Source organism: Nestor notabilis, unplaced genomic scaffold (assembly GCF_000696875.1).
Source record: "Nestor notabilis isolate BGI_N333 unplaced genomic scaffold, ASM69687v1 scaffold4069, whole genome shotgun sequence".
In the NCBI taxonomy this organism is placed as follows: domain Eukaryota; kingdom Metazoa; phylum Chordata; class Aves; order Psittaciformes; family Psittacidae; genus Nestor; species Nestor notabilis.
Genome location: NW_009942193.1, coordinates 45302 through 72799, shown reverse-complemented (window position 1 = coordinate 72799; position 27498 = coordinate 45302). Strand labels below are relative to the sequence as shown.

The 27498-nt window shown below is 38.8% G+C and overlaps 1 protein-coding gene across 1 annotated transcript in view; it reads right to left on the bottom strand.

The window, feature by feature from the left end:
* FHOD3 (formin homology 2 domain containing 3) overlaps positions 1 to 27498 on the bottom strand; it is a gene marked incomplete at its 5' end in the record, with an annotated part of 75270 nt that overhangs the window by 10464 nt on the left and 37308 nt on the right. The window contains 6 exons of the mRNA XM_010021265.1: positions 4941 to 5102; positions 7391 to 7562; positions 10174 to 10197; positions 15331 to 15523; positions 17724 to 17914; positions 27308 to 27469. Coding sequence (XP_010019567.1) covers positions 4941 to 5102; positions 7391 to 7562; positions 10174 to 10197; positions 15331 to 15523; positions 17724 to 17914; positions 27308 to 27469 — 904 coding nt within the window. The remainder of the gene's footprint in view (positions 1 to 4940; positions 5103 to 7390; positions 7563 to 10173; positions 10198 to 15330; positions 15524 to 17723; positions 17915 to 27307; positions 27470 to 27498) is intronic.

Below are 27498 nucleotides of genomic sequence, written 5' to 3'. Positions count from 1 at the left end.
AGGGTATATTATTAGGCTCACGTGTGATTCCAAAGCCTAACAGAAGAACAAGGCATTACCATGTCTCTCCTCTCGCTTTTTTAAACATCACAAATAATTTTGAACAAGTCACCTAATTCGAATGTTGGATTAAATTCTTATTCAATTATTACCTGCTCCAAACCCATTTCATAGAATGGTGTGGGTTGGAAAGGACCTTAAGATCATCTAATTTCAACCCCCCTGCCATGGGCAGGGACACATCCCACATTTCTCTAACTCAAATCTAAAGCAGATTTTCAGTGTTAATAAAGAGTGCACACAGAGAAACACTCTGAAGCAAAACAAGCCTCTTAACTCTGCAACATCCACACGCAGTGTCTCCAGTAGAATCCAATACAACCACCACTGTGCTACTCACCAACAAATCCTAGCCATGCCTGGGCCCTACCAGATGCAAACAGTGCTGTATAGTCAAGCCACCTTTAAAGAGCTATTTCCTTGGTGCAGTTATTTGAAATGATTTGTTGTCAAGGCTGCACTGGGATCCCCACTCCTTAATAGCTGCCTTGACTTTAGGAAGCCAGCAGACACACTTTCAAGCATGAAGGTTGTTAATACTAACAACTCATAAAGAAGGAGGAAAATACTTGCAGGTTCGTGTTCTAGCCATAAGGTAATTGCTAGTCAGCTGGTCTGGTTTTGCTACCCTGTGGCTTAATCAGCACTTAAAAAAGGTAATGAACCCTTAGGACTTTCTCTTGATCCTGTTTTAGAGCTCTGCCATGGCCATTCACACGGGTCAGAAATCAACCCTGTTTGGCTCAGTATTTCCAAGTGTTGCTCTGCATATGCCAGAATTAGTGTGAATACCTTCCATATGCATATTCATGATTATTAAAGCAAAGTATGATTTTTCATGATGCTGGCTCATGGGAATCCTATCATTGCCCTGAGACAAACCCATTCACTTCAATGAGATCAACACAGAAATGACATGACCATAAGAGCCTAATCCCAAGAGAACAGAGAATTGATTTTATATTAGGGTATGGATGTTTTAAATATGCAGCCAGGAGGAGAAGGAAAACAGCATTATCATCCAATTTGTCTATTATGGAGTTTTTAGTGGTTCTTTAATTAAATGTACTTAAGTAAAATTTTTATTTTATTTTATGTTTGCATGTCTTCTGGTGCCTCAAAGCTGCCACGACTGTAAGATGTATGTTTTTTCTCCCCTAGTTTGAAGCAATTGGCACAGGCTGTTGCATCATGGTATGAAACTCTCATTTAGTAACAGGATTTTCTAAGAAGACCTATTCTTTCTTATAATATTTGTTCTCTTACTTCACTTCTTGTAATCTTCACAGCAAACTCTGCTTATCTACCTTACATAAATTTTTTTTAATTCAGCTCTCTGTATTAAATAACCTCCTTTCTTGACTGTTTTTTGAAATCTCAGTGGTATGTCATGCAGAGAAGTTCATATTTATTTTCCCACTGGTGCAATGCCTGTAAAAATGTTCTGTAAGCTGCTAAAATTAACTTCAGCAATTGCATTAATTGGAATCTGGGCTATCAAATAGAATGATTCTTAAAACTTCTTTATCCAGATTTTCCTTTGCACTCGTTGTTTATTATGGCATCATTTGTGAAGGTCATCCTAACCTTATGGGAGAACCAGACAACCCTAATTATATTATTTTTTATTTCTTTTCTAAGTTGATGCTATAAAATAATGTTATAAAAACCTTTCTCACAGAAAGCTGCCCTCAGCCTTCAAGAACAGAAACAGAGTATTTTCAACCTAATTTGTATTTTATGATTTTAAAATATGCTGAACTGACATCTCTGGAGGCTGGGGTCTGTTGTTTACACAGAGAATAAGGACATCAGAAAGAAACAAAACAGCAGAAGCTTCCCATGGCAACATGCCTTGAAACTGTCTTTGAACCACCACCTCGAGGGGTGGCAGCATTTCAGTTTCTGTGGCTAATTCAATCCTGTGGCTTTCTGATGAGGCTTCTAATGAACAAATATAACTGTAAGATTGTTTTCTCATATATAACATCTCTCCAGTACGTCTGGTAGGCAGGGCACTGACCCACCGTCATGAGGTAATGACTTCCAGTTGGTTACTGTACTTCTAAGTGTCAAATTTTATCCTTAAAAACCTCCACTGAGTAAAGGTTAAGCACAGAATTAAGTTCACTCCCTTCAGATCATCAGAGGAACTCAGCTGTTATGAACTTACCATGTACCTTAGCTTTCTGTAGTCCATTTCATCTCCCACTGAACAAATTCCTTCCTACTAGGTCTCAGCTGACTTCAGTAATATCTGGATATATCAGTGACCCTTCATATCTTCAACAAACAGATATTGATGTTTCCATTTGCCTTTTGTTGGATGACTCACTGCTTATTCCTCCTCCCAGTTTATAGTTCTGCTGGTTACTCTCAGAGTTCAAACTCTTCTATGTCATTAAGATCTAACTAAGCTCTCTGCATACCAGATACAGCCATGCTGCTCAACAGTTACAAAAGGTAAAATGGTTCATATGAACATGTCAAAATGTCTAATTTTTCCAACTATTTCTTGAATTTAACTTAACCTTTTCCATATTCCTGTTTCTGTTTTCCCCTAGTTATAAATGACTTTAGCATTCTTTTTACTTCACTTCTGTCTTTTTTTTTATTATGGGAAAAAAAATCCTTTGCCCATGAGAACTTTCTACTTGAACCACAGAAAATGTTTACAGTGCAATTGCATATGAATCTTGTGGGTTTCTGAACATGTACTTCAGGTCAGGTTCACTAATATCTTTGCTAAATGCTAGGTAAGCCTGACAAGACTTCCAGTTCTGCACTGAAAGCAATGAGACATACGCAATATAATGCACAGTGAAAATAACTCTTTTCAACTGAGTTGTACTTTGATGTCCATGAATAGACTGACTACCAAGCTCAAGGCAAAAACCAAAGGATGTGTGTGGGAGCCTGAAGATTGAAGGTGGAGAATCAAACCATCAGATAATAGGATGTCTTTCCAGATAATAAATATCTGCTAACATAAATCATTGAAGTATGCCTAAAAATCAACTTTCTAACAGGATTATGGAGGACCTATGTTATATTTCTACATGGAAGATTTGCTCATTTAACTTGCATCATGCATTGACAAGGGTCAGTCTCTGTTCCTTTCCTGGAGATGCCACATTATCAGTCCATTTGAGTGCATTTTTTAATTAAACTACTTTGTTTATTCATTATCTAGGTATACTGACAACTATTAGAGTGGAAGAGTTCAGTTAAGATCTCCTTTCACACTGTCTTTCAGCACATGCCAGCTGAAAGGGATGCTAGACTACTGAACTTCATATTTGTTTTGAAACTGCCTTTTAGTCCAGTTAAAAGTCTCATCCAGACCTTGAAGAACTAACAAGCAAAAGAGCTGATTTCTGTCATAGAATCATAGACTAGTTAGGTCATGATTAATTACAATGGAAATCAGTCCCAGCCTAAACTGAATGCTTAATCCCCATTAATGTTTTTACTGAATATAAAAACCAGTTCCATGGAAAAACATAGAGTATTTTTATTAACATTATCCTGGGAGGGTTTTTTGTTCTTTTTTTTTTTTTTTTTTGGTTGGTTGGTTTTCTGTTTTTGTTTTTTTCTGCAGTAAGTGGTTCCTTGGGAAAAAGGTACCTGATAAAAAGCAGAAATAAGACTTTTTGGTCTGTGTGTATGAAAGTAGCGTTGCTAACAGAGGAAATGTTTTAGCATGGGATAAACCACGGAAATAGGCAAACATACAGGAGGTTTATTTGATATGCACAAGCCAACTAGGGTAGTCAGCCCATGCAGAATGTCAGAACTGTGTGGGGAAGTGGGTAGCAGCAGAAGGTGATGCCACAAAGAGGTACAGCATGGTGTGTGACAGGCAGACAATTGAGTGCCAGCTCATTTTCTTTGCTTAGAGTCTGGCCTGTCTAACCAGAGTGTCCACTTTGCTTTTGCTCTTGTCACATGCAAGTTCCTTTCTCAGAATGTTGGGGAAAGTAAATATGCTGTCAGCACATGCTAGTTCATAGAAATCACTGCTTATACCAAATGTATTTGATCACCCACTATGTTAGAACAATTCCACAAAAAAATGAAAATGTATGTGATTTTTCACTCACTGTTGTTGTCTCCTCTTTGTCCTAACTTCCCAGAAATGCTAAAAAGATGGATGGAAAGGTAGTCAAAAAGCCACATATAGTGAATGACATTAAACATTAAAATCTTATGTTCTGTGGATACTTAACCTTCTCATAGCAATGGCAGTAGTCCCTGAACATACAGAATGAAAATAACCAGAAAGACTATCACTTCTTCAACTCTGTTTTTATGAAAGTGTGAAATCAAATTGCTCAAACCTGTGTACCGCAGCTCAGCCCTGTGGCCACTCTACACCATTGAAAGACCATCTTATAAATGTGCTACCTTTTCTTCCCTGTGGTGGTTAAGCTCCTTTATAATCACTTTGCAGCCAAGCAGCAGTCAACATTTTGTTTCCAGGGCTGTGGAAGGATAGTATACAGCACGAGACAGAAAGATTTTAAAAGGTGAAATATCTCACAGTACTTTCTGCTTTATGAAGAAATTCTGCTAGAGATACAACTAATGATCTTTATGCCAGTTCACAGTACCTTAAAGCATTTTAAGCAGTCTCCATTTGAGGTCCTGATCTGAATTCTCTAGGTATGAATAAGTACTGCCATCAGCTGTAAAGCTGTACCCACTGCATACAACATAATTTAAAAATAGTAAGAGAAATACACACCAATCATAAGTATACACTCAAGCTACTACAAACCACCAATACGTCTGCAAACTAAAGGCCTGGTTCTTACACGGATACATGTAAGTATTGGCGCATTTGCTTATTTTGAGAAATTTAACAGCTGTATACTCACATGACTTCCTATTTGCTCGTGACCGCTTCCTCTCTCTAGGCACCGCTCGCTGGCTTGGCACTTGGGTGGCAGACTTCACAATGCGATCCATGATCTCGTCTGCTGCATCATCTGTTGCATTAGGTGAATCGTCGTTGCCAGCGTTCCACGAACCAATACGGCCTGGAAAAGTCCAGCAAATTAATTGAGGGAAAAGAAGACAGAGAGTCTCTTGCGTCACTTTGGTTTTGCAATTGGGTTTTTGGAGGAATTACAGCAGGAAGCTCAGTTATCACTACTTCAAATTTGCCAAAGGAGAAGACTCTGCCTAATGGAGAACATTTCTAAATAATACCCTAGAATCTCTGCTGTATCAGCAGAGAACTGAGAGCTCAAATGTAATTTTCTATTCCCTTCAGCCTCAGAGTCTTATTCTTGACCATACAACTGGCAGAGGTCTGCTAGAGACTGATTATAAACCAAGTTTTGCTAGTGCTGTGTGACCAAGTCTCCTTCCATTTCTATTACAGAGAAACTAGCAGACATGGCACATCTTAGAGATTGATGCAAATCAGCAAGACAAGTCCTTTGTATCAAAAGAGAGTAAGAATCAATTTCTTAGCATCGGTATCACACAACCTATGGCAAAGACAACATGAAAAGGGCAAAAAGCGTGTTCTGACATGTCTCATTGTCCCTTTCACAATGAAGAATTCACCTTCTCATCACAAAGCTGTATGTGTCCTGGCACAACTGTGTGTGATCTGTTATGAGCAGAAAAGCAAGAGTCGTTGGCAAGCTGAAAAGCTAAATAAGCAATTTTGGTTAAAACCACAAACAAACAAGTGAGCCATGTCTCCGAACCCAAGGTTCTGGCACTCCTCACTCCACAGACACATCTTTGGGTTCCTCCTACACACTACTGTTCCATGTGCTTTTTGGTTTTTTTTAATGTGAAGGGTAGCATGCAGTGCGAACCCTGACAGCGAGCTTTGCAAAAGAGTGGCTGTGGCAGAATTGCAAGCAGCTAAAAATTCACTTGCAAGGACAGTCTGTATCAGGTCCCCGATACCAGTAACAACAGCTTTGATTAGCACTCTGCTCTCCTGCTTGTCTCCTGGCTCTCATCAACAGCAGTTCTGTTACGACAGTGCTCGTGACAAGCTTCTGTCTGGCTCACCCATCCTCTGTCTCTGCTATTCTTCAGGTGAACGCAAGCTGACTCTCATTATCAGGACACACTGCCTGCTGGCATCCAAGGGATTACTTCAGCTATTCAGCATGTTTCAGTGCAGTCTGAATTATTTCAGCTTTGTACTTTAAGTAGTTGACTTGCTTCTTAAACTGGGGCTGTGAAACCTCTAAATTAGACAGGATTGAGCCTTAATAAATTACACACACACACAGAGACTCAGTGGTGGATAGTCTGGTTGTGCTATCAGTGGTACCAGAAGAGAATCAAGAAAGTGCAAGATATCCAAATGTGATGGAAAAGAAATACCAAAAGAGAAAACTGAAGACTTGGGTTTTGGTGCGTCACCTTCACTCCAAAGCCATCTTTCTGGTATCACATGTATGGGAGGACGTGAGGGGAAGATGAAGGAAAATAAACTGGTGAATCCACTGTCTGTAAAATGATTTAGCATAAACAAAGCGGTTTAGTGGCTGCTTAAATGAAGAGGTGTACCAGCAAAATTATGTCTTGGGCAAAACACAAGGCTATCTCATTGCCAAGAATGAGAGCTCTTGTGCCAGAGTATCAGGTGTTGGAATGGGTGGGTTGGGTCAGGTTTTCATTTCACCCCTGTCAGCTTTCAGCAATCACCCATGTTGACACTAGGAAACAGCAGAGCACTGTGGACCTCAGAGAAAGAGGTATCAGCCAGGACAGCAAGGAGATGCAGGGTATCCACCACAGCTTTTTATGTTCCTAATCTCCATTTAATTGACTACCTCCGCAATTTAGCAGGGAGATGCTTAAAAGATTCTTCATCTTTTTCTTACCCATTTTATTCTCCCTAGTCATTCCTAAATTGCTGCAAGGCCCTTTCACTTCAATTTGAATTGCTACTTTCTATTTTCTTCTATTGAAAATAACAAGAAAACCACATCACGGATTCTTGGATGCCCCATTTTGCTTTCATGATAAGAACCAGAGTAAAAATAGGGATGTTAGTTCGCAGCCATGTTCACAGTGGGGCAACAACTGGGAATTTCTTCAGGCTTGGACTCCTAACATCCCCAGGCACCACTTGGACTGTGATACACATGTTAAAACTTCAGGCAAATCCTTTTACATCCCCAAGCCCCATATCACCACTTCCAGCATGGGAACACCACTGGCATATTCTCCTTCCCCATCAATCATTTCTGCTGCGAGTGCCATGCAAGGCGGCCACGACCTGCATTTGGGCCACTGTGTGGCTACCATGACACAAGAACTGTGGCCAAAGGAAACTCCTGGCACTTACCTCGGCTGGCCCGGCTTCGAGTGCGGACCCCGAGTGTCGTGGTGCTTTCCCCACTGATGGAGGAGGTCTTCAGCACGGCCTTCATGTTCTCGTGCTCTGCAGCGTCTTCAGCATACTGCAGCCCCTGGGGCTGGCTCTGGCAGGGGGGTGAGCTGCTGGAGAACTTGCCAGACTGAGGGAGGAAAACAGATTTGTTGTTTTAACAGAAAACAGCATGGAGAATAGGCCAGAGACTCAACCGTGAATGCAAGGAGAAAAGTGCAGCTATTCCCAAAACAGTTGCTCCTCTCCCAGGGTGTGCACCCTGAGCAGGGATAAACTGGAAACAAGGCAACAGCAGGGAGCAGATACAATCAGAGGAAAAACATGTATTGGCTTTAGAATTTTGACCTTCTGACAGTGTAAGGTACAAAGCAAGGACTTGCTTTGAAACCTTTGATCCAGGCTAGACCCAATCTGGGGTTAGGTATGACACTGAGGGGAACAGCATGAGACCTGACACGAGTAAGAAATTACTTTTTTCTATACAATCACCTTTCAGTAACAAGGCAAAATGGGGAGAGTGGTCTAGGAAGAGACACTTTTCCCTCTTGTTTCTCTGCACTGCTGCACAGAAAATTCTCAAACTGTTCTAAAACACAAAATCTACAAGTAACCTTAGAATACATTACCAGTAACACTGAAAAAATCCCAAGTTGCAAAACACCCAGCCAAATTATTTCATGGCCAACACACAAAAACTGCAGTCGACAGTTAGAAGAACAAACAAAACCTTACAAGAGATTTAGGAATCTGCCCTCTGCTTCCCCAGCCCCACTATGATTTCACTGTCACCACGACTACGTGAACAACAGCAGCTACATTAGCTGGGCACGCATAGTGCCTGGATGCAGCAGCTCCACTGCTTACTGACAGCAGCCATCTAGAAACGGGTGAAAACAGCAGAAACAGATGCTTTCTAAGGAGAAGAGCCTGCGCCGCGGGGCTGCTCTCCCTTCCCAGCCTCAGACTATAAAGGGCTGTGATGTTCGTAGTTGCTCCACTGCTCTTAGCTACAAGAAAGGCTGAAGCACGTTTAAAATACAGTCCTGGCTGCAGAAAATACCATCTCTGTCAACAGCAAACAGGCGTCAACAGATAATAATACCCCTTGGTATTCTCAGTCATATCAGTCCAGCATCAGAAACTGAAATATGTTTTCTTTTTGTTTTTAAGCTTTCTTACTCTGGCCAGTTCAGCACAGATGAAAGAAGGTGTGCTGCATTCTATTCTTTCTTTGCATAATAAACAGCATTAATTATTCTCTTCATGATATTGAGCCAGTCAGGTAAAGGGATGCAAACGTGCAGAGTCTTTTTGTCTGAGAATGATAAATTGGAAGAAAAGACTAGGCCCTATATTTATAGCTTTGATTAAGTCCCCGGGGCTGTCAAAGCTGCAAATTGAAATTACTTAATCTGGAAATTAATGACAGGGTAATTCTATTTTAACATAATGACTTTTCTGGGTAGGATAGCAAGTTAACTGAGTAGGAAAACAATAATCCCTACAAGGCACTGTGATAAATATACCAGTGTAAGATTTATGTGTTGATAGTGAGAAGTTTGTTTTCCTCTTGAAGTATTAGCTTGCAACATTTTGATGTGGAAAGTAGGCAAGTGCTAGAATTTCACATGTGAAATTAGAAGACAGAACAACATTAGAGAGAAACTTGTATGAAAGTGCATGCTATTGTTGCATGAAGAATGCCCTGTTTTACACAATGGGTTGTAAAGCTAATCCATACCATCTCAGGAATAAAACCCCAAAGGATAAAGCCTTCACATAACTGTTGGTTACTAGTCACACAGGTTAGTTATATATTGGCGTAAACAGGCTAATTCATGTAATTTTCTTTCTATGCCCCAAGCTATACAGCTCAAATCATCACTGGGGGAGAAGCTCTATAGCCAGCCCTTTTATATCACTTTCTTAATTTTCAGATGTTGCTGCAGATTAATGCCCAAACTCCAGCCTCTTGAGCAAATGACTGCCATTGTGCAACAGTGAGCATTAAGCTACATTGTTTATGTTTCGCAAACTGAAGAAAGCTCTAATGCTGAACAAAAATGCATTGCACAAGAGATGCTCCTCAAACCAATGAATTGTTTTATTATGAATATAGCTGGCACGTTATGGTTCTTCAGTTATTTATTCACTCTTTCATTCATTTTCAACATCACCTCCAGGAATGCTTGGCGATACAGACAAGAACTACTCCATGCCTCACCTCTGTGGTGACTAAAGTATCTTATTTGCAATTCATATAGCAAGGAGAACCGTTACAATTTGCTTTGCATCCCTATATTCTGAGGCTTTTGAAAACCTTATAAAATAACACCATTTTAAGTTCCACAGCTTAATTATGAGTATGAAATTATCATAGTAATCAATAGCCCGAGGCAACTGGTGATCCCCATAACATTCAGATCACTGATGTTTTGGGTAGTGGGGATCCTCTGCAGTTTTGTAAACAGACATTAAGGAAAAGAAATGAGGAAACTTAAAATCATTAAGGCCTCAGATCAGGATATCCTTATTCAAGAGAACAGGTATGCTTACGATTAAAGCTGGCTGTAAAAATGCATTCTTATGATTGAGCCGAAAAGCTATGAGAAAAATGTCACGTTTCCTAGTTGCAGTCAAACAGATGGAGTTGAGCAGTCCATGTTATCTGTGTTAGAAATTAGATGTCACAGCACACGGGGGACATGGAAATGACATGCTCTTTCAGAGAACCATACCTCAGCATCCTCTTCTTCATCGGTCTGCCGCCGGAAACAAAGGACAGGGTGGAGAAGGACAAATAGGAAGATTTAGGAAAGACAGTATGGTCAAACCACGACAGAGTAAGAAGTAACCATGGTACTGTTTATACAATTGTAAGAGGACATAAAAATAAAATTATATAAGGAATTAATTCCTGAGACAAGCAGCTTGCTTTTTTTAGTAGTTAATTGTATGTAGAACAGACTGTGACTGTCAGTAGGGTATATAAAAAATCGCTGATTATTCTTAGAGAAGTGATGAGCTGAAATTGCCCCTAACCCATCCTATAGAGAAATGATGAACTGAAACTATCCCTAATCCATCCTATTTCTTTCCCTTGAGTCATGAGGTTGCTTGCCCACTATTTGCCCTGTGGAAACTGAGAGCACTAGGAAGAACTCAGTCTCCTTTTTCCAGCTCTGTTCAGCACAGGGAGGTCTTGGCTGCTCTTTCTCCCAGTGCAGAGGTCAGCTTCTTGGCAATTCTTTTCCTCTACATTTAAGTACTTCTTCTAATTCCATTTTAAGACAGGGCTTTTCAACTTCCAATTTAACAGAGCACTCAAATCAAATGCTGAGTAGTCTTTGAATAAATGTTTAAAGTTCTTCAGTAGCTGTCCAGTATCAGATCCTGGAAATTAGAGAGGTGCAATTATCCTTTGTCATTCAGGGCTTTCATCCTCTGTGACAGCAGGCACTGTGACAGACAGTTACACTACATTAAATGCAATGGGCATATCAAAATATTGTGGCGTATGGAGTGCTCTTAAATTTGGGGATTTACAGGGAATTAGCAAGCTGTTTAGAGCTGTGTTCCCAAACGCCTGGGGGATTCCTCACTGGGTTATAAGATGCCCCGCATGGAAGGTTCCCAAAGTAAAACACAGTTTCCCAAGTATCTGGGCTCCTTGTTTTTATAATTTTCAGTTTCATTGCTTATGAAGTACAAACATAGGCCAGAAATTTGATGCATTTTTTATTTGTGGCTTTTGCTTGTTTTTTTAGAAGAAACATTCCACCAATTCTATTCCCCTCCCCAGTGTTACTAATACATATTTTTGACCTTATCTCCATCTCAGCTATGATTTCTGTCTGGGCTTGATACATTCTGTTCCAGAAACATTCATCATTAAAACTGAAAGCCTGATTTACTTTGGCCCTCAGCTGAGTTTCAGCACAATCTCCATAAGAAGATTAGCTGTGAGAGTGCTGAACAGTACATTAACATTACTTTTTAAGGGTATGTTTTATTCAAAGAGTGAGATGCTTATTTTTCTTTGGACACAGTGGCACTAGTGGAAACATGGGCAGATGTTTTGCAGAGGGACCTCGGCAGGTATGTTCCCTTTACATTAAAAAGATCCATTTGTTTTTTTCCCGGGTGGCAGGAAGTCACACCATAAAGTAATTCTTCTGAAGAAGGCCACTGTTCACTTTTTGGCATGGACAAGAAACAGAAAGGAGAATAATGAGAAGCATGAACATGCTTGTACTCTAATCCATATGTACATCAATCTAATAAAAGGCAGGAGGAGAGCAAATTAAGCTAAACAATATGCAAAAGGCACTCAGGGAAAGGTGAAACAGCAGAGTATGCACATTACAAAGAGTGTGCTCCAAACAAAAGTGTATTATATTAGTACTTTATATCAAGCTAGATTTGTACAGAGAAAGTCCCATTACAGAGTAAGTGCCATCTGCTGGCTTTCCTGCCCATTTGATTGAGCTAAAAGTGATTTGCTGTGGACTTACTTTAGGGCAATGTGCTCCTCTCTGTCTGTAATATTACCAAAGTTACTGAAAGCATATTGCTATAGTGAATACTTGCAGGCACAAAATGTTAATTCTAAGAAAAAAAGGCTGCCTGATTCTTCTGTCATGCAAAATTGGATATTGCAGGACAATCCGAGATCTCTCTCCTTCCACCTTATTTTTCCTTTAGGCTAACATTTCTATGTGGTGGATTTGCTGTTTCAAAATATTATTTATATTACACAGCGATTTTGGAATTGAAACGCTAAAGTATTGTAAAAAGCAGAGTTTCATAAATCTGGGATACAGATGCTTATATTGCATACTATTAAAATTCATTAAAAAGCTCAGACTTATATTTATAATTGATTTTTCCTTGTTTTGCTTGCTTGTTGTTTTTAGTGTGCCTGCAGTGAGTGCTATCATTGCCTAAAGCCAGATAGATATAAGGTTGCAGAGACAATTTTCCCTGTGAAACGGTGGCAACTCAGTCTTCTCTTTTTTTTCCTCTAATTCCCCCTATGTTTCTCGCTTTTGCAGGCAACACTCACCAAGATTTAAACTGACTTCAGCTATTAAAGAACACACAGACATAAAGATCTCTGTGGTCAAAGGGTGAAAGAAAGACCAGAAATATTCCCATCATCTTTCTCAACCCTACTCCATGTGAGCAGTTGCTAAAGCTGATGCAAGTTCTCCATGTACGGAGCCAGCAGACTCCACACAAAGAGCCAGCACCCTCTGCCTTCCAAGTCTGCAGGGGGGACCAAGGTTCAGGAGATACGTGCCTTCTTGTTAAGAGCTGGCATGGTTCTGGCTTATTCCTTTCCCACTTTTGCTAAAATTCCTCTTCTTCTGCCTAAAAGCAATGTACTATAAGGTGATAAAAACAACATCCTGAGGAAACTCTAAAGGACAGGGAAGTAAATATCAAATAACCACACAATCCTTCTAAGTCACCAAAAGCAGAAATAAAAATTCAACAGGACTACTTCTTATTAGAACTACTTTCTAATAAGTTTCTTTTCAATCTCAAGATCGAAAGTTTCTTCTACCAGTGTTTTATAACTAGTTGCACATACTGTCAGTGCATTACTGATGTATCTTCCCTTTCCAATGCCTTCAAATATAAAACAGGAAGAAAATCAAGACCAGATACAAACCACAGCCAACACAAAACTACAATAAAACTCCCTTTATCATCATTCTTCTCACATAAATATCTTCAATCCTGCTGACTTGGAAACTTGTTTTGAGGTAAATCTAACTTTGAAGTTCACAAAGGAAGCTGTGACAAATAGTCTGATGCAATTTTAATTCTGTTTTACCATGCACTGCAATCAAATGAACTGTAAATGAGACCATACTACTGAGCTACAGCTAAAGAGATTAAGGAAGTCCTGAAATAACCATATGGCCACATGAATAGCTCCCTTAAAGAACATCTCCATGAGGGGTATTTAAAAGAATGTAGGTTTTGTTTTGTTTTAAATGTTTTTTTGTTTGTTTTTTTTTTTTTTTTTTTTTTTCTTTTACTCCAGTGGACTTTTCTTTTTGTTTTTAAGCTAATAGGACCATTTCAAAATTATAAATTAGTGTTAGGCAAAAAATGCTCCCTCTCTGGGGACCTGCAAGGTATTTTTAGATGGAACACTAGCTTTCAGATGGCATTTAATTCTTTTCAAATCTCAACACTATCTTGAGCTGAACAAGACAACTTCTTCCAATAGTATTTTTTCCTGGGGAAGGTCTATCTGTCTCTTTCCTTACATTTTCAGAATACAGCCACTTTCACTGGCTTTGCTCCTCACTGACTAGCTGTCAACCCTGAGCCGCCTTCTGGCCTGACAGGTTCCCTTCTCTCTGCTTCCTGAACCCGATTGCCGGTGATCAGATTTCCTTTTTCCTTTGCATTTCCTGCAGCAACAGGACGCAGAGAACCTTTCTGTCCTGCTACAACCAGTTCTTCTGGACAGGTAATAAAGAAACACTACATCACATGGTAGGAAAACTGTAACTCCTTCTCAGTATTATTTAAACTTATAAGAATCATAGAATAGTTAGGGTTGGAAAGGACCTTAAGATCATCTAGTTCCAACCCCCCTGCCATGAGTAGAGACAAGGAAATGAAAATTTTAATGTACCAATCTCTTTGGTTAATGCTATCCTTTTAGCTCCTCCATAATATGTCAGGAAAACCAAAAAATCATTGAAGAAAGTGATCTCAGTTCCCCAGTGGTAGTTTTGAAAACTTGTATGACTATATTAGACCCTTCACATAAAATCAGAGCCTATTCCTTAACCTGAGGCTAGACCAAAAGGAAAATCTTTTGAGATAATAATACAGGTTTAATATTTTCTCTAGATGGGGCAAATTTCCAGATTTAAAGAGGATATTGCCAGGAAAGATCTACAAATGATCGTGAGTCCATGACTTAAATACAATCTCAATTTATATCAGTTTCAACACATATATTTTTTTGACCCACACAGCCTGAGCCATAAAACTGTAATCAGCGTAGAGCTTTTCACGCCAAAGGCAGGGGTAGCTTCATGTGCAACGAACCACTCACATCTAATTGTGACTCCAGATTTGGATTTTAAGACAGCTGGAAACTTTTATTAAGTACTGGCACTTCTTAAAACTTTATTTGGATTGAGTCAAACTACATCAACTTAAAAAAAAAAAATGAAAAGAAAAAAAAGAAGGGAATTTTAAAGTTTACTATGCCAAGGAAACTGATCTTATTTTAATTTATTCTATCAGCATGCAATCACACTTGCAAAGGTAACATCTACTGTGAATACAAATTTGTCCGTTCTTTCAGAACCCCAAAGTAGTCTTTTCCCATAAAATTGGTCATTCTGTGCTTTAAAGTTAAGAAGAAAATTGCTATGTGTGTGCACGCACATACACATACACACACACATAAAAAAATAGACAAAACACTAAGATTAAGGGGTATATTAGAATATTTGAAAGTGGAGAAAAAAAATCCATTTAAATTCAGTTGTAACTACTTAAATGGCTACAATGGTTCGTAATTTAAATGATTTTTCTTTTTCTTTTTCATATTCTTGGCTGATCAGGTACACACAGCTCCAGGTGTCTTTTAGATATTTTGGCCACTGTCTGTGCAACACACAGAGATGCCCTTTACAGATGCTTAATTTCAGTTTGATCTCATTCTATAAATTGATATGAAGCAAAAAATGTACATAATCAAGGACTTGAAAGTTTTGTCTTTGAAGAGAGCAGAGTTCATTATTTGCAGTAGCAGAACCTCTTAAGAATAAAAGAAAAACAACACTTCATATATGACATTCAGTGAAAGAAAGTTTTAAAAATCTGTGCTGTGGGAGATACATTTTGCCACTTACATCTGTTATCATTTTCCCTCTGGTCTTGTTTCTTTCCCTGTGGTTTGCTCGTTTCTGTTTTTGCTGCAGAACTCGTTCCCTGGTGGTGCGGTATTCCAGAGCAAATTCACTGATAATTTTGCAGAACTTGTTGATGTTGACTTCACGTATTGCATAGGGAGGGTGGCCCATAAATAACAAAAATGAGTGAAACCTGGAAAACAGTGAGTTCATAAATGCAAAGGGAAAAAGATCTCTATTGATGGTTTCTGGAAAATAAATAAATAATCAGTGAATCATTTATGACTTTATGAGCTCCCTTCATTTCTTTTGTGCTACAGAATTTTCATGGATGCTTTGCATAACACTGGCATGTTTTATAATTAAAACCATGAAAGTCTAGTCTATGATAACTTCATCCCTGTCCACTTTCCCAGGCTGATGCAGGAGATAAGATGTTTATGGAACTCCATCTACTTCACATGACTAATTTGGCATGTGAATGGCCAATTTAATTTCAGTTATAGAAAAAATATTTATTAAGTTTCAATTCTATTTGTTTGTATTAAGCAGCTTCAAAGAGGCTGTTAGGATGTTGGGGAAAGTCTAGACAAGAAGAATGTAGATTTACAGGCTAGCAAACACAAGAAGGAAAGAATTTCTGGTTCACAAAACTGACCATAAAATTATATTATCTACCAAGTACTTTAGTTTGGGATACTCTCAATTCACAGTTTTACTGCTTCTGTGGAATTCAGAGCTTTTGCGCTATTTGCCACTTTACTATTGCTTCTCTATTGCATGATTTACAATAGTGCACTGAATGTTTCAAAATGTATGGGAACTCCTTTTAACTGCATCTACAACCCTGATGACAAAAAGTCTTCCCAGTCCTAGAAAGATGCAAGTTAATGGACACAGTTTTTGAGAACTATAGTAGTAGCTTTAGGACATAATAGGTAAAAGTTATTTTTTTTCCTATTTGTAACAATGCATATGACAAACACAACAGAAAACTGGTGAATTCACTTCACTTCCACTGCAGTTGGGATTTCTGCTTACTTATGTCATGAAAACCAAGTCATTATGAAAACAAAAGGAAGAACTGAATCAACTTCTCAAGTGTATATCCACTAATTTGTCCAACCGTGCCCAGTTCTGGGCTTTCCAGTTCTAGACAGACGAGGAATTACTGGAAAGGGTCCAGTGGAAGGCTATGAGGAGGATTAGGGGACTGGAATATCTCTTTTATGAGGAAATGCTGAGCAGGGCCTAGAGAGGAGATGACTGAGAGCACATTTGCACACAAATACGTTAAGGGTGGGTGTCAAGATGGGGCCAGACTCTTTTCAGTGGTGCCCAGCAACAGGATAAGGGGCAATGGGCACAAGCTGAAACACAGAAGTTCCATTTGAATATGAGGAAGAAGTTCTTTACATTGAGGGTGGCAGAGCACTGGAAAAGACTGCCCAGGGAGGTTGTGGAGTCTCCCTCTCTGGAGACATTCAAAACCCACCTAGACACATTCCTGTGTAACCTGCTCCAGGTGAACCTGCATTAGCAGGGGGACTGGACCAGATGATCTCCAGATGTCTCTTCCAACCCTAGTGAAACTGTCATTCTGTGAAATTTGGGATCATTTGGTACCCAGATCTTCATTTTGACCATAGCATTTTAGAAATTATTCAGAAGTTGGAAAATATCTCAAAATTTCATTAATAAGCAGGTACACAGATAAATTACTCAGGTGACTTCAGCTATATTTGTGAATCTGAAAATAAAAAGCCCAGGTGTATTGCAAAAGTATCATGAGTATCTACATTTAAAAGCACTATAATTACTGTTGACTCCACTGGATGAAATTAAACACAAAAGCAAGTTCTAAGGAGAGGAATCTTCTGCTGTGTAGGTGTAAAACGCATAGTTGTAGATCTTGCAAATAGGAGCGCTGCTGCATTTAGAAAAACTCATTATACAAAACTCACTTCCAGTTCTGCATATGACAAATTTGTCATTAGAACTTTTTTTTTTTTTTTTTTTTTTTGTTACAGCCTGTTTTTGTTTATCAGACAGTCAAACCCGCTTTCAAAATATTCAGGGAAGGACAGAAAATAAAGCAACTTAACCATAAGGCTCCTAGCTTCTGGGGACTAGGATTTAAAAGACCCAATTATTGCACCTTGGGAAAAAATGACTCCCTGGATCATTGCTTTATTTTATAAGAAATACAGAAACCTTCCGGAGCGGGATCTTTCCTAAATGGTATCTATAACAAAGTACACATACATCCTGGTAATATTACTTGCTAGAATGTGGATTAAACACATACAGAAACATATTTATTATGTCATAATTTATAATTTCAGCAAGTCGTTTATTATCAAGATATTGCTGTTACCAGTCTAATTCTGTACCTGTTAATTATTCTTCTATGAACAATCTTCAGGATTATGATTCTTTCTGCACAGTCTTTAAGGAACTCGGACATTTTTTGCTTTAGAGTTGGCTTCATTTCATGCTTTGCTATAGCCTTCAGGTGATCCCATGATGCTTTGCACCGCCTTTCCATCTGACACAAGTTTTCCTGGAGTTGTTCAAAGTCAACCTGAAAAATAAAGAAAAGGAAAGAAAATGCAACACTTTTAATCAAAAACACCGGTAATATCCTTGGATAACTGTACAAGGCAATGTACATGTAAGAAAGGGTCAACGTAGTGGCAGCACAACATTAATTCACATTACTAATTACTACTGCTAAATAATTAAGAAATAGCTTTCTCTGTTGCACTTGTCTAGGCGTGAAATGTTAGTCAGGAAAACTGAAAACAAAGAAACACCCATATACATATAAATTTGGTTTTAGTCTTGAAGGCCTAATGCTTAAGGAAGGGACAATAAAATATTGTGGTGTGTTTTTTCCCTTACTAATAACTTCATGCCTGCACCAAGCAACTGCACGGCTCAGTTATTTCTGAGGTAGTACAAATACTTTCCTTTTTCTTAGTCCTTTTCTCTGCTACTCATAGCTTTTCATACCCTGTTTACTGCTCACTGTTGTACCCTGCCAACACTTCTCCAATTTAGGAAGCACTTGGATGTCTTCCCTAGCCATGCACTGACTTGTTAATAGATGATCTACTTCTAATCACAAAATTCACAGGTCAGAATTTTTTAAAGCTCTATTGAAAGTAAGTGTTATGTAGTGATCTCAGCACTAAGTTTCATCCCTTGATATACAGTACAAATTTGCTGGCTTATAGTAAGATCATATAATGGCTTTGAAAGCCTCTCAACACAGTTAAAATGAATGACTGCATCTGACAGTAACATTCATCAGGACAGAAGCCAACACATTCCATAGAAGGTGAGACACAGCTTCTCCTTTATTCGTAAACCAAAAAAGGTGTTCAAGTTGCAATGGTCTACTGAAGACTTTCAGGATGTGCTGCTAACAAGTGGACAGAGTGCATTAACGACCCAGTGACAGCACACAACAGATGAAAAGAAGTAAAACCACTCAACATGTTCTTGAATTCTGAGGAAAGGAAAAATTTATTTTACAATACCGCTTCACAGTTCAGATGAACTCAAGCTATAAAATACAGATTTAGCTCACAGACTCTAAACACGTCAGTGTTTGGGATGTTACAGTCTGGTACTTCAGCTAATTCCTTTATGCTAAATGAAAACCAGTGACAGAAGCAGGTTTTATTTCACTCTTTTTAGCTGTGTGCAGCATCCACTGCTGAGACCTATACTGAGGATAGCCATAAGAAATGCATTATTATTATTAAAAAGCTCCTGGTATTGATTTGATTTGTTTTTGCTGTGATTTATAAAGTGATGAATTTTTTCTCTTCACAAGGAAATAAAAACATCCTTTGATCCATTCTGCTATTCAGAAAAGCCCTGCAGGCGGAGCAGCTGTGGGGCTTTTGTTTTCCTTATATCCATATCAATGCATATGGTGTTTCCCAGGTCAGTATTTTCATTGTTGATGATAAACACATTGCTGCTCTACAGATGGTATATATATACACACATATAAAACACACATGGGGAAAAAAACTAGCATTCCTATTAAGAAAAAAGAGCCAAAAGGAACTATTTCTAGGTCTTAGCTAGTAAGAATTATCCAACCTGGTTGGGGAAGTCTCTCAGCCCCTACAGCAGAGAAATTTAATTTTCTGATATTTTACGACAGCTTTCATAAAGCATTCACTGAAAAGAAAATGGATTTTAATCTATTAAAAACCTGTTAAGTTCAAGAGACATCACTGGAAAACAACATATCTGAAGGTGAAAGATATGGCAAATTCCCTGTTTCTTGAAATCTTCTAACAGCCAGAGAATTCCCAAGAGTGGGCAGTTCCAGTAAGGACTGGAGGTGGCAGGTCGGGCTAAGGGATGCACAGGAATGTTTTGAGATCAAACAGAAATTCGGATCTCTGGGGAAGCCCTAAGGACATTGCAGCACGAAGGATGCCACCTGAGGTCCCCTGGAATAAACCTCTGTGTAGCACAGGTGGCTGTGCTTGAGCAGAAGTTGTTAACTCCTGGAAGGATTAAAGCAGGAAATGCAATATAGGATAATGTACCTGTGCATTCCCCACATGTGAAGCATTAAAGGTCAAATTTTTTCAGAGGCAACCAGATACCCCACCTGTATTTCACAAAGTGCTATTTCACCATTTTGCAGGTAGACACAGCATCTACTGTATTTCAGTCTGCTCTAGGTCTTACATGCAAGAGTTAAGTGAAGCTTCTTCACACAGGATATACCATACAACATCCCTGCCCTCTATCCAAGGTGCCCCCAACAGAGCATCACGTAACAAAGCTAAGTTCTGAAATCTTTTTAAAAAACCCCAAGCAACCAAACAAAAAGACTAGCATTTATCAGCCTGCTGACAAGATTTTTCTTACTAAATCTTGCAGAAGTGAGATTTTCCAGTGTTCAGGCTCAACTGGCTCAAAAGGAAAACTCTGAAGTTAAAAATATTTGGACTATCTTACCAAATATATCAAAACATTTGATAGTTTGCAGCTTGAGTACTACCTGCATGACATTTCAAACCACAGAAAGCAAGCTTCTCTCCCTTTTTCTCACAACAGCAATATCACTAATGTGATGCTCTCCAGTGGGAAACGGTGTAATGTGACAAGGAAAGTCACCCTCACTGTATCTCCTCTCTCCTTCATTTACACACTTTGCCCTCATATTTCCTCTGCCATCTCCTTTTTTTCTTCAGTGCTGATGCTCAGGTAAGAAATTAGCCATAAACCTCTTAGGACATTAAAGCCAAAGATCCACTGACCACTGATGATCTTCTTGTTCTGCAGTAGCCTCATAATTTAATTTTTTTTCTTTTTTAAGTTATTTTTGCTGTTATTGTTGTCCTATTTAGGATGTCTTCCAACACTGAAAGTGTTATATACAAATATAACAGTAACGATGATAAATGATACCTCAACTAAGTGTACCTATGATAAGGAGAAGAACTTGTGGAGCACTAATGACAATTATTATATCTAACATATATAAAGGAAACATGAAAAGGCATTTATAGTACCATACTAACTCCCTGCCAATCCACACAGCATTCCCAAGGGAGCATGTATTGTACCTTTTTATTTATGTGCTTATTCCAACATTTTACTAAAACAATTCATGCTGCAAAACGGTTGAAAGACGTGATTCTTTTTTGTTTTCATTCTGTCTTGAAAGGAAAAATGCACCAATTCTTGCCTGCAGCTGGAAGGTCATGCTGGGACTAACATGGAATTCAGATGAATTGTGGCTCCAGGAGACCTCAGCATAGGAGGTGCTCGGGCAAGAACTGCTGTGGCATTATTTTATAACAACACTCCACTGACTAAAAGAAGCACTGGAGAGCAACGTACAGATACTGTGTCTGGTCCCAGGGTCTGGAGGAAGGTGGAAACATATATTCTTCTTTTTCCTCCTCAGTACATATATGTACAAAATACATGCAGCTTGCTGGTCCTGCTTACTGTTACCTTCTGCTACAACTTTAAAAATAAACCTTTTTCCTTAGGCAAAAGAGTAAGTACTCTTAGGCTGTTACACAGAATAAAAAGTCTTTTCTTTCAGACACTATGTAATGTTTATTTTCATTTGTAAACCTATTTAGAAAAAGCAACTTTCTAAATCCTCCTGGGATATATTTGATATGTTCCTCCTTTCTCCTGCCAGGTTCCTCTCCATTCACAATCACACTAGCTGTAAAATAATCAGAACTCTTTGTTATTTATCTGTGAGATCTCTTTCTAGGCCCACTCTTCAGTCTTCTGAGAAGTGCCTTTGTAGACACTGTTGCATCAGAGTGGAGTAGCCAAAGACAGTCTATCCAAACAGGATCAGGGTCAGCCTCATTCAGGACACCACTGCCATAAATTACTAGTGAGCAACTTAAAAAATAATCAAACAAAAAAAAAAAATTCCTTTCCAATTTAATGCACCACAATATTTTGCACAAATGACACTCAGACCAAGAACAAAGCTTCCAATCACATGCCAGCAGTGCCAGGGCTCATTTTAATCCCTTTATGTCATTATTTATTGCTTGCTACCGTAGTAACAGATGACTCTGCCATAAACAACACCATAAAAAAGAATTCTACCAAGTTTTTCACTTCATTGGGCTAAGAATTCAATATTGCATGATAGACACACTGTTCAAATGACTTCTGTTAAGGCTGGTTTTCACCTGACTCAAAAACTACTACCACCATCAAATAGCTCAGCATTTACTTCCCTGCCCATCTAGACTCCATGAACACCACTCCTTTAAAAGGTCTGTTTATTTCAAGTTCAACTCCATGCCACACATCCAATATCACAGCTGTGTATACAAGTTTCAAACTTTGTAATTCATTAAATATGAGGCCATGTTCCTGTCATGCAGGCAGGACATGTACCAGAGAGTCTTTCTTGGCTTCGAGCTGGGATGTTATTTCTCTGTGTGGCCACAAATATCTCCTGGCGACATAAGAATTGGACTCATTATTTGCTGGGGGAAGAGGAAGGGCTGCTCTGAGGTGACATTGGGAATTAAATGCATTGGCTCAAGCCTTTTGCTATATATTCCCTAGGGCAGCATATACAATTCCAGGTATGCATGGCCATACACAGCAAACAAGTGTAGCTTCTGTGAGATAACAGGTCATTTTTCTTCAGCATTCCCTTAGCCGGAATATGCTTTACATACTAGATCTCCTCTAGTCTCTGGGCTAAGCTCCACTACAGAGTACAAAACTGTTCTAAAGTCAAAGATGCTGCACCTGATAATACTCACATTTCCTGCCTCCTGTATTTACATTAAGCCCTTGAACAGTTTAAAAAGTGATATGATTGGATGGAAGTAAAAAAACCCAAAACAAATAAATGAAAGAAAACTGGTGAAGTTAAGGTTTCTACTTAAAAAGCACTTCTTTTCAAAATCACTTTAAATTATCCAAAGTTTTGTTCTGAAGGCCAGTGAATAACTTGTAGCTGTAGCCTTGGTATCTTTGTCTAAGTTTTCCATTGCCTGATACTATATTCATTGTTTACTGCTACAGCTTGTTTCTTTTAGGGGTGAACATATCAAATCCAGGTATTTTCTAAGACCTGGATGTCTGCATTTTTATCCTCCCCACAAGGTGCATTACATAGAAGACTGATGCTTTCACAATGGCAAAAGTTGCCTTAGATTCACAATAAAATGACAAGTATTTTATCACATGTCATAGAAAGATATACTTAATCACAGACAAAATCTTTCTCTCTTCAAAGTTCAAGACAGTTTCTGCAGCAGACCACAGCATAGTCTGAACTGTTTATAATGTAAGGTCAGACTGTTCATTCTCACATTATTACAGGGGTGCATTCTGGCAGGGAACACAGAATCTTCCTCTTTTCCTGAGTTGGTTCAAAGCCAAAGGAAATTCTGAGAATTGCTCCTTGCAAATACACTGTCATCTGAGTACAGCGACCTTCTGTGGCATACGTTCAAAACACTGTCTCCTCCAGTACTTCCATACTGGCTTAAGTCTTGTGACACTCAGTGAAGCATCCCAAGAAATGTTACTCCGACTTGCACACTGTTGGTCACACATTTTAAGTGAAGTAGATGCCAGCTCTCAAAAGCAAGCAAAATATAAAGTAGGTTCTGTCCAGACATTTCTAATTCTAGGGTAAGAGGTGGCATCCTGCCAAAATAATTTTGGAAATGAGAACACCTGCATCAATACACTAATTAAAAACTGAAGGACAGAGGTGCTTACTGAGGTGTGACCTGATGAGTCTATCCAATTATATACACATTTCCACTTCATTTTAGTTCTTTAAACAATCTACAATAAACATAATAATATGGGATCTTTCTGCAGATGGTGTATGACTGTTCCCACAATCTGGGATGAAGAGGAGTCATACCAGTAAGTCATGATATAGATCCCTTCAGATGGTGTTATGGCACCTTCAACACTACTTGCAGTCATTTCACCTGGAACGTAGCTGAAACACCACAGTGCTGCCAGGCACATGTGCTAAACTTCATTTGCCCTCTTTCAGACAAAGTCTTGAAATCTCATTTGCCAGTGAAGCTCTTGCCCTTCACCTCAGTCTGCTCTGCAACTAGCAGGATCTACTTCAAGCTGCTCTGTCTTCATCTCTGTTCCTGCTAGCCAGTGCCAGGAGCTGGGGCAGCTGTAGCAGTCCTTGCAGCTGGCACCACAAGAAATGATAAAACTGTAAGAAACTTGCATTCCCCAATCCCTTTTTTCCATTCGACTTTTAGCATTTATTTTTGTTTGAAATAACATAGGGAAAGCATACTTGAATGATAATTGCACACAAATACTTCCTGTGAAGTAAGACAAGAGAAACCCCACTGAAGCAGCACAGGAGGCAGCATGGTCTTCCCTCCTTTCTCTGATTTCCAGTGTATCAAGCAGAAGCTACAGCATGCCAGAATGGCACTTCTGTTTCAGACACCTCCTTGCTACCCATGCCTCCCTGCCAAGCCCCTTGGAGGGCAGCTTCAGGCTTCCTTCTCCCCTGTGTACATCTTAGTCTGGTCCTAAGTTGTCTCCTACCCGCAATCCTTGCCCCCTTCCCTGCATTGTTAACATTTCCTATCGGTTACTTTCAAAAGCTGCGTATTTCTCCTCTGCCTAGTATCTGCAAATAATCAAAGTGTCCTGCTGCAGGGGTTAAAAAACAGCCAGAAGTTTGGTATGTTGTAAGTAAATGAAAATTAGATTGAGAATAATACAATTGCTAGTTTACGCTATGGAGCTAGCCAGCTACAGATGCATGAGGAAAATACCCATGGGGTTGGGAGAGAAGATGAACGTTTTTTATAAGAACACGCTTTTTGTTAACTAACAGAGAAGGTAGTAGTGCTGATGCAACCCCTTGCTCTACTGGTAAGGAAACTTCTAGGAAAAATACTGAGTTTAACTGCAGAAATCTGGGGTCTGCTTCAGTATTAGGCACGTCAGTTCTGGTACAGCTCCAGCGAAAAAACACCTTGAAATATGAATACTTCTATTTATCTAGAATTCTATTTTCTGGTAATGTTTTCACTTGTGTCTGCTTTTTTTTTGTCATTTATGACTTCAGTCCTTCAACAAAACCCGCAAGTTTTGCAATAACTGTACCGTTTTGTTTCTGGTCTTTCTAACTCCTTTCTGATGAGGCAGCCTGTTTATTTTACTTCTTTTTCATGAACTAAGGCTCAGGAATTTCTCATACGATGCGCATCTCAGGGGAAGGGGCATCTCTATTTATCTACAGGATGGAAACTGTTTAGCCTTTGTGGTTTCTGAAAGATGTTTGTAGACAAAATGGAGCTCAAAATACAGCCTAATCCACAGTGAAATATTACTTCTCCTTTCCTGTCAGCTTTCCTAAACCAAGATTTCGCCTTGTCTGTGAACATTCCCTTGAATAGGGCAGCTTGGATGGCTTCCATGTCCTAACCCTTTGATTTGTGGCAGTTAACATCAAGTGGGAATAGAGTTTGTTACAGTAATCCATCAGTGGTATAACACATGCAGGAACATCCCAAGGAGGGAGACCTTGGGCATCAAGGGGAAGGTTAAGGCTATAATTTCTCTTAATGTGATTTTGTCTGGCCTTTTCAGAATTTCATCCGCTTTGGGCAGGGCCACTAGATCAGCAAACCACAGACTGAAAGACTGTACTCAATCCTGCACGGTTTTAGACCTAAAAATTTTTTATATGTGACAGCATTAGGCTGAGCTTTCTTCCACTTTCTAAGACTGAAAAATACAAGATTCATTTGAGAGTACACCATACACAGTGATGTGGATTTTGGAAAACAAAGGCTCTTCTCTTTTATGGTAATTTTAATTTTAGTGATTAACTTGGTCCCAATCTAAAAATAAAGCTAAATAACTTCTTAACAAAAAGAAGAAGCGAAAAAGTAGAAAACAATGTACCTAAATGTTAAGAGATGAAGAATCACTCAAAGGGAAAAAAAACCAGAACCAAAACCTCCCAAACATGAGAAACCAACCTCAGTGGAGGCAATAAACCAGAGCCTAAACATAGGCTGTGCAAGAGGAAACTTAGGAGAACAGAGACAGAATCCAAAGAGCAAATATCTAAGGATATAAAACAAAAGCCACAAATTCCTTTATGGTATCCAAAATAAAAAAAAAAAAAAAAAAGAAAATATGTAGGAGGTCCTGCATCACCGGGGATGAAAAAAACTGAAGACGACAAAAAAATAGGGAAGGGAAGGAAGGATGTTGGGGAGAAACCTATTCTCGTACCTGCTTTTATTTTTCTATATTTTATTTTTTAATAAAAGTGAGCTAATAGAAAGGCTTGAAGACTTGATAGTAGAAACAAATGTGTTGGAGGAGAATGTCTTACAAAGCACTAAACTAGCAGAAGACACGAATTCTGACAGCAAATTAAATAAAGAAATAGAGCCACTGGCTAAGTGAGTATGCTTTCACTACACTTAATCACTTTAAGAATCAGAGGATAGCAAAGTTTCATCTATCTAGACACAGATCTGAGCAGCCTGGTTTTATTTCATCTTGCAGTGCACAGGGTGATGGACCAGATGACCTTCAGAGGTCCTTTCCAACCTAAGTTATTCTATGAAGTACAGAGATAAAAACCAAAGTTTTGACTGTTCAATATATTCAGACAGTAAATCCTGATACTGGCAAATTCAACAGGAGACAAAATTAGATTATGAATTCATTGTCATAAGAACTGTGCGAGAAGCCAAAATAAGATTTGAGTTTTGTGCTTTTAAAAAAGATTGTATTATTCAGGATCATGTTGTTCCTCCTTTTCCCCCAATAGCCAAACAAGGTGCTAGCAGCAGTAATAAATAATCTGCATACCAAGATGAGCCATTGACCAGACCTTTGCATTAGTCAAGGGATTGCCACTTCTTAAAAAGACGTGCTGCCACAAGTTGCCTTTATTTCTATTTATCTTCCCTAACTCCTACTCATAGAAATTATTGTTAGGAGGAAGAAATAAAACGAGTTAAAATATTTCAAGGACATTTTAATTCTGGAAACAATTTTATTACCAAAAGAGCTCATTCCTTCCACTTAAAATACAATCAGCATCTGCCTTAAAGAAAAGATTCCCCCAAACTAAAAAATAAATGAATTTGAAGATACTGAACAAATAAAGTTTTAACCTGAAAATAGTTCTTCATAGTTATATACATTATTAATAATGTATATAATATTAAAAGGGCTGTCATAACAGAGTTGCCTATTAGTGTATTGATGAGGAAACCACATCACAGATAGAGGTAAAGCTCAGAAGAGAGTGTGCTGGCATCTGAAATTCAGTGGGAACAACACAATGAATCCACATGCATAAAAAGTGCTGTGACCAAAAATCAAAGATTAAAATAAAATCTTAAATACTTCACTTTAAAGTGTTTTTTTAAAAAAAAACGTATATATATTTAGCCACTAGACATACCTTGGCTGACCTAGTAATGGCCCCGATCTCTGAATAAAGATCAGTACTGTCTGGAAACTTTTCCACCACCATAGTGCAGACATGGTGCAGGAGGGACTGCTTGTGCACTGTGTCCTTGACTTCTGGAACCTTCTCGAGGTAGCTCAACTCAAAAGCTTTGGCCTGTGAGGGAGAAAAAAGAGAAGAAATTA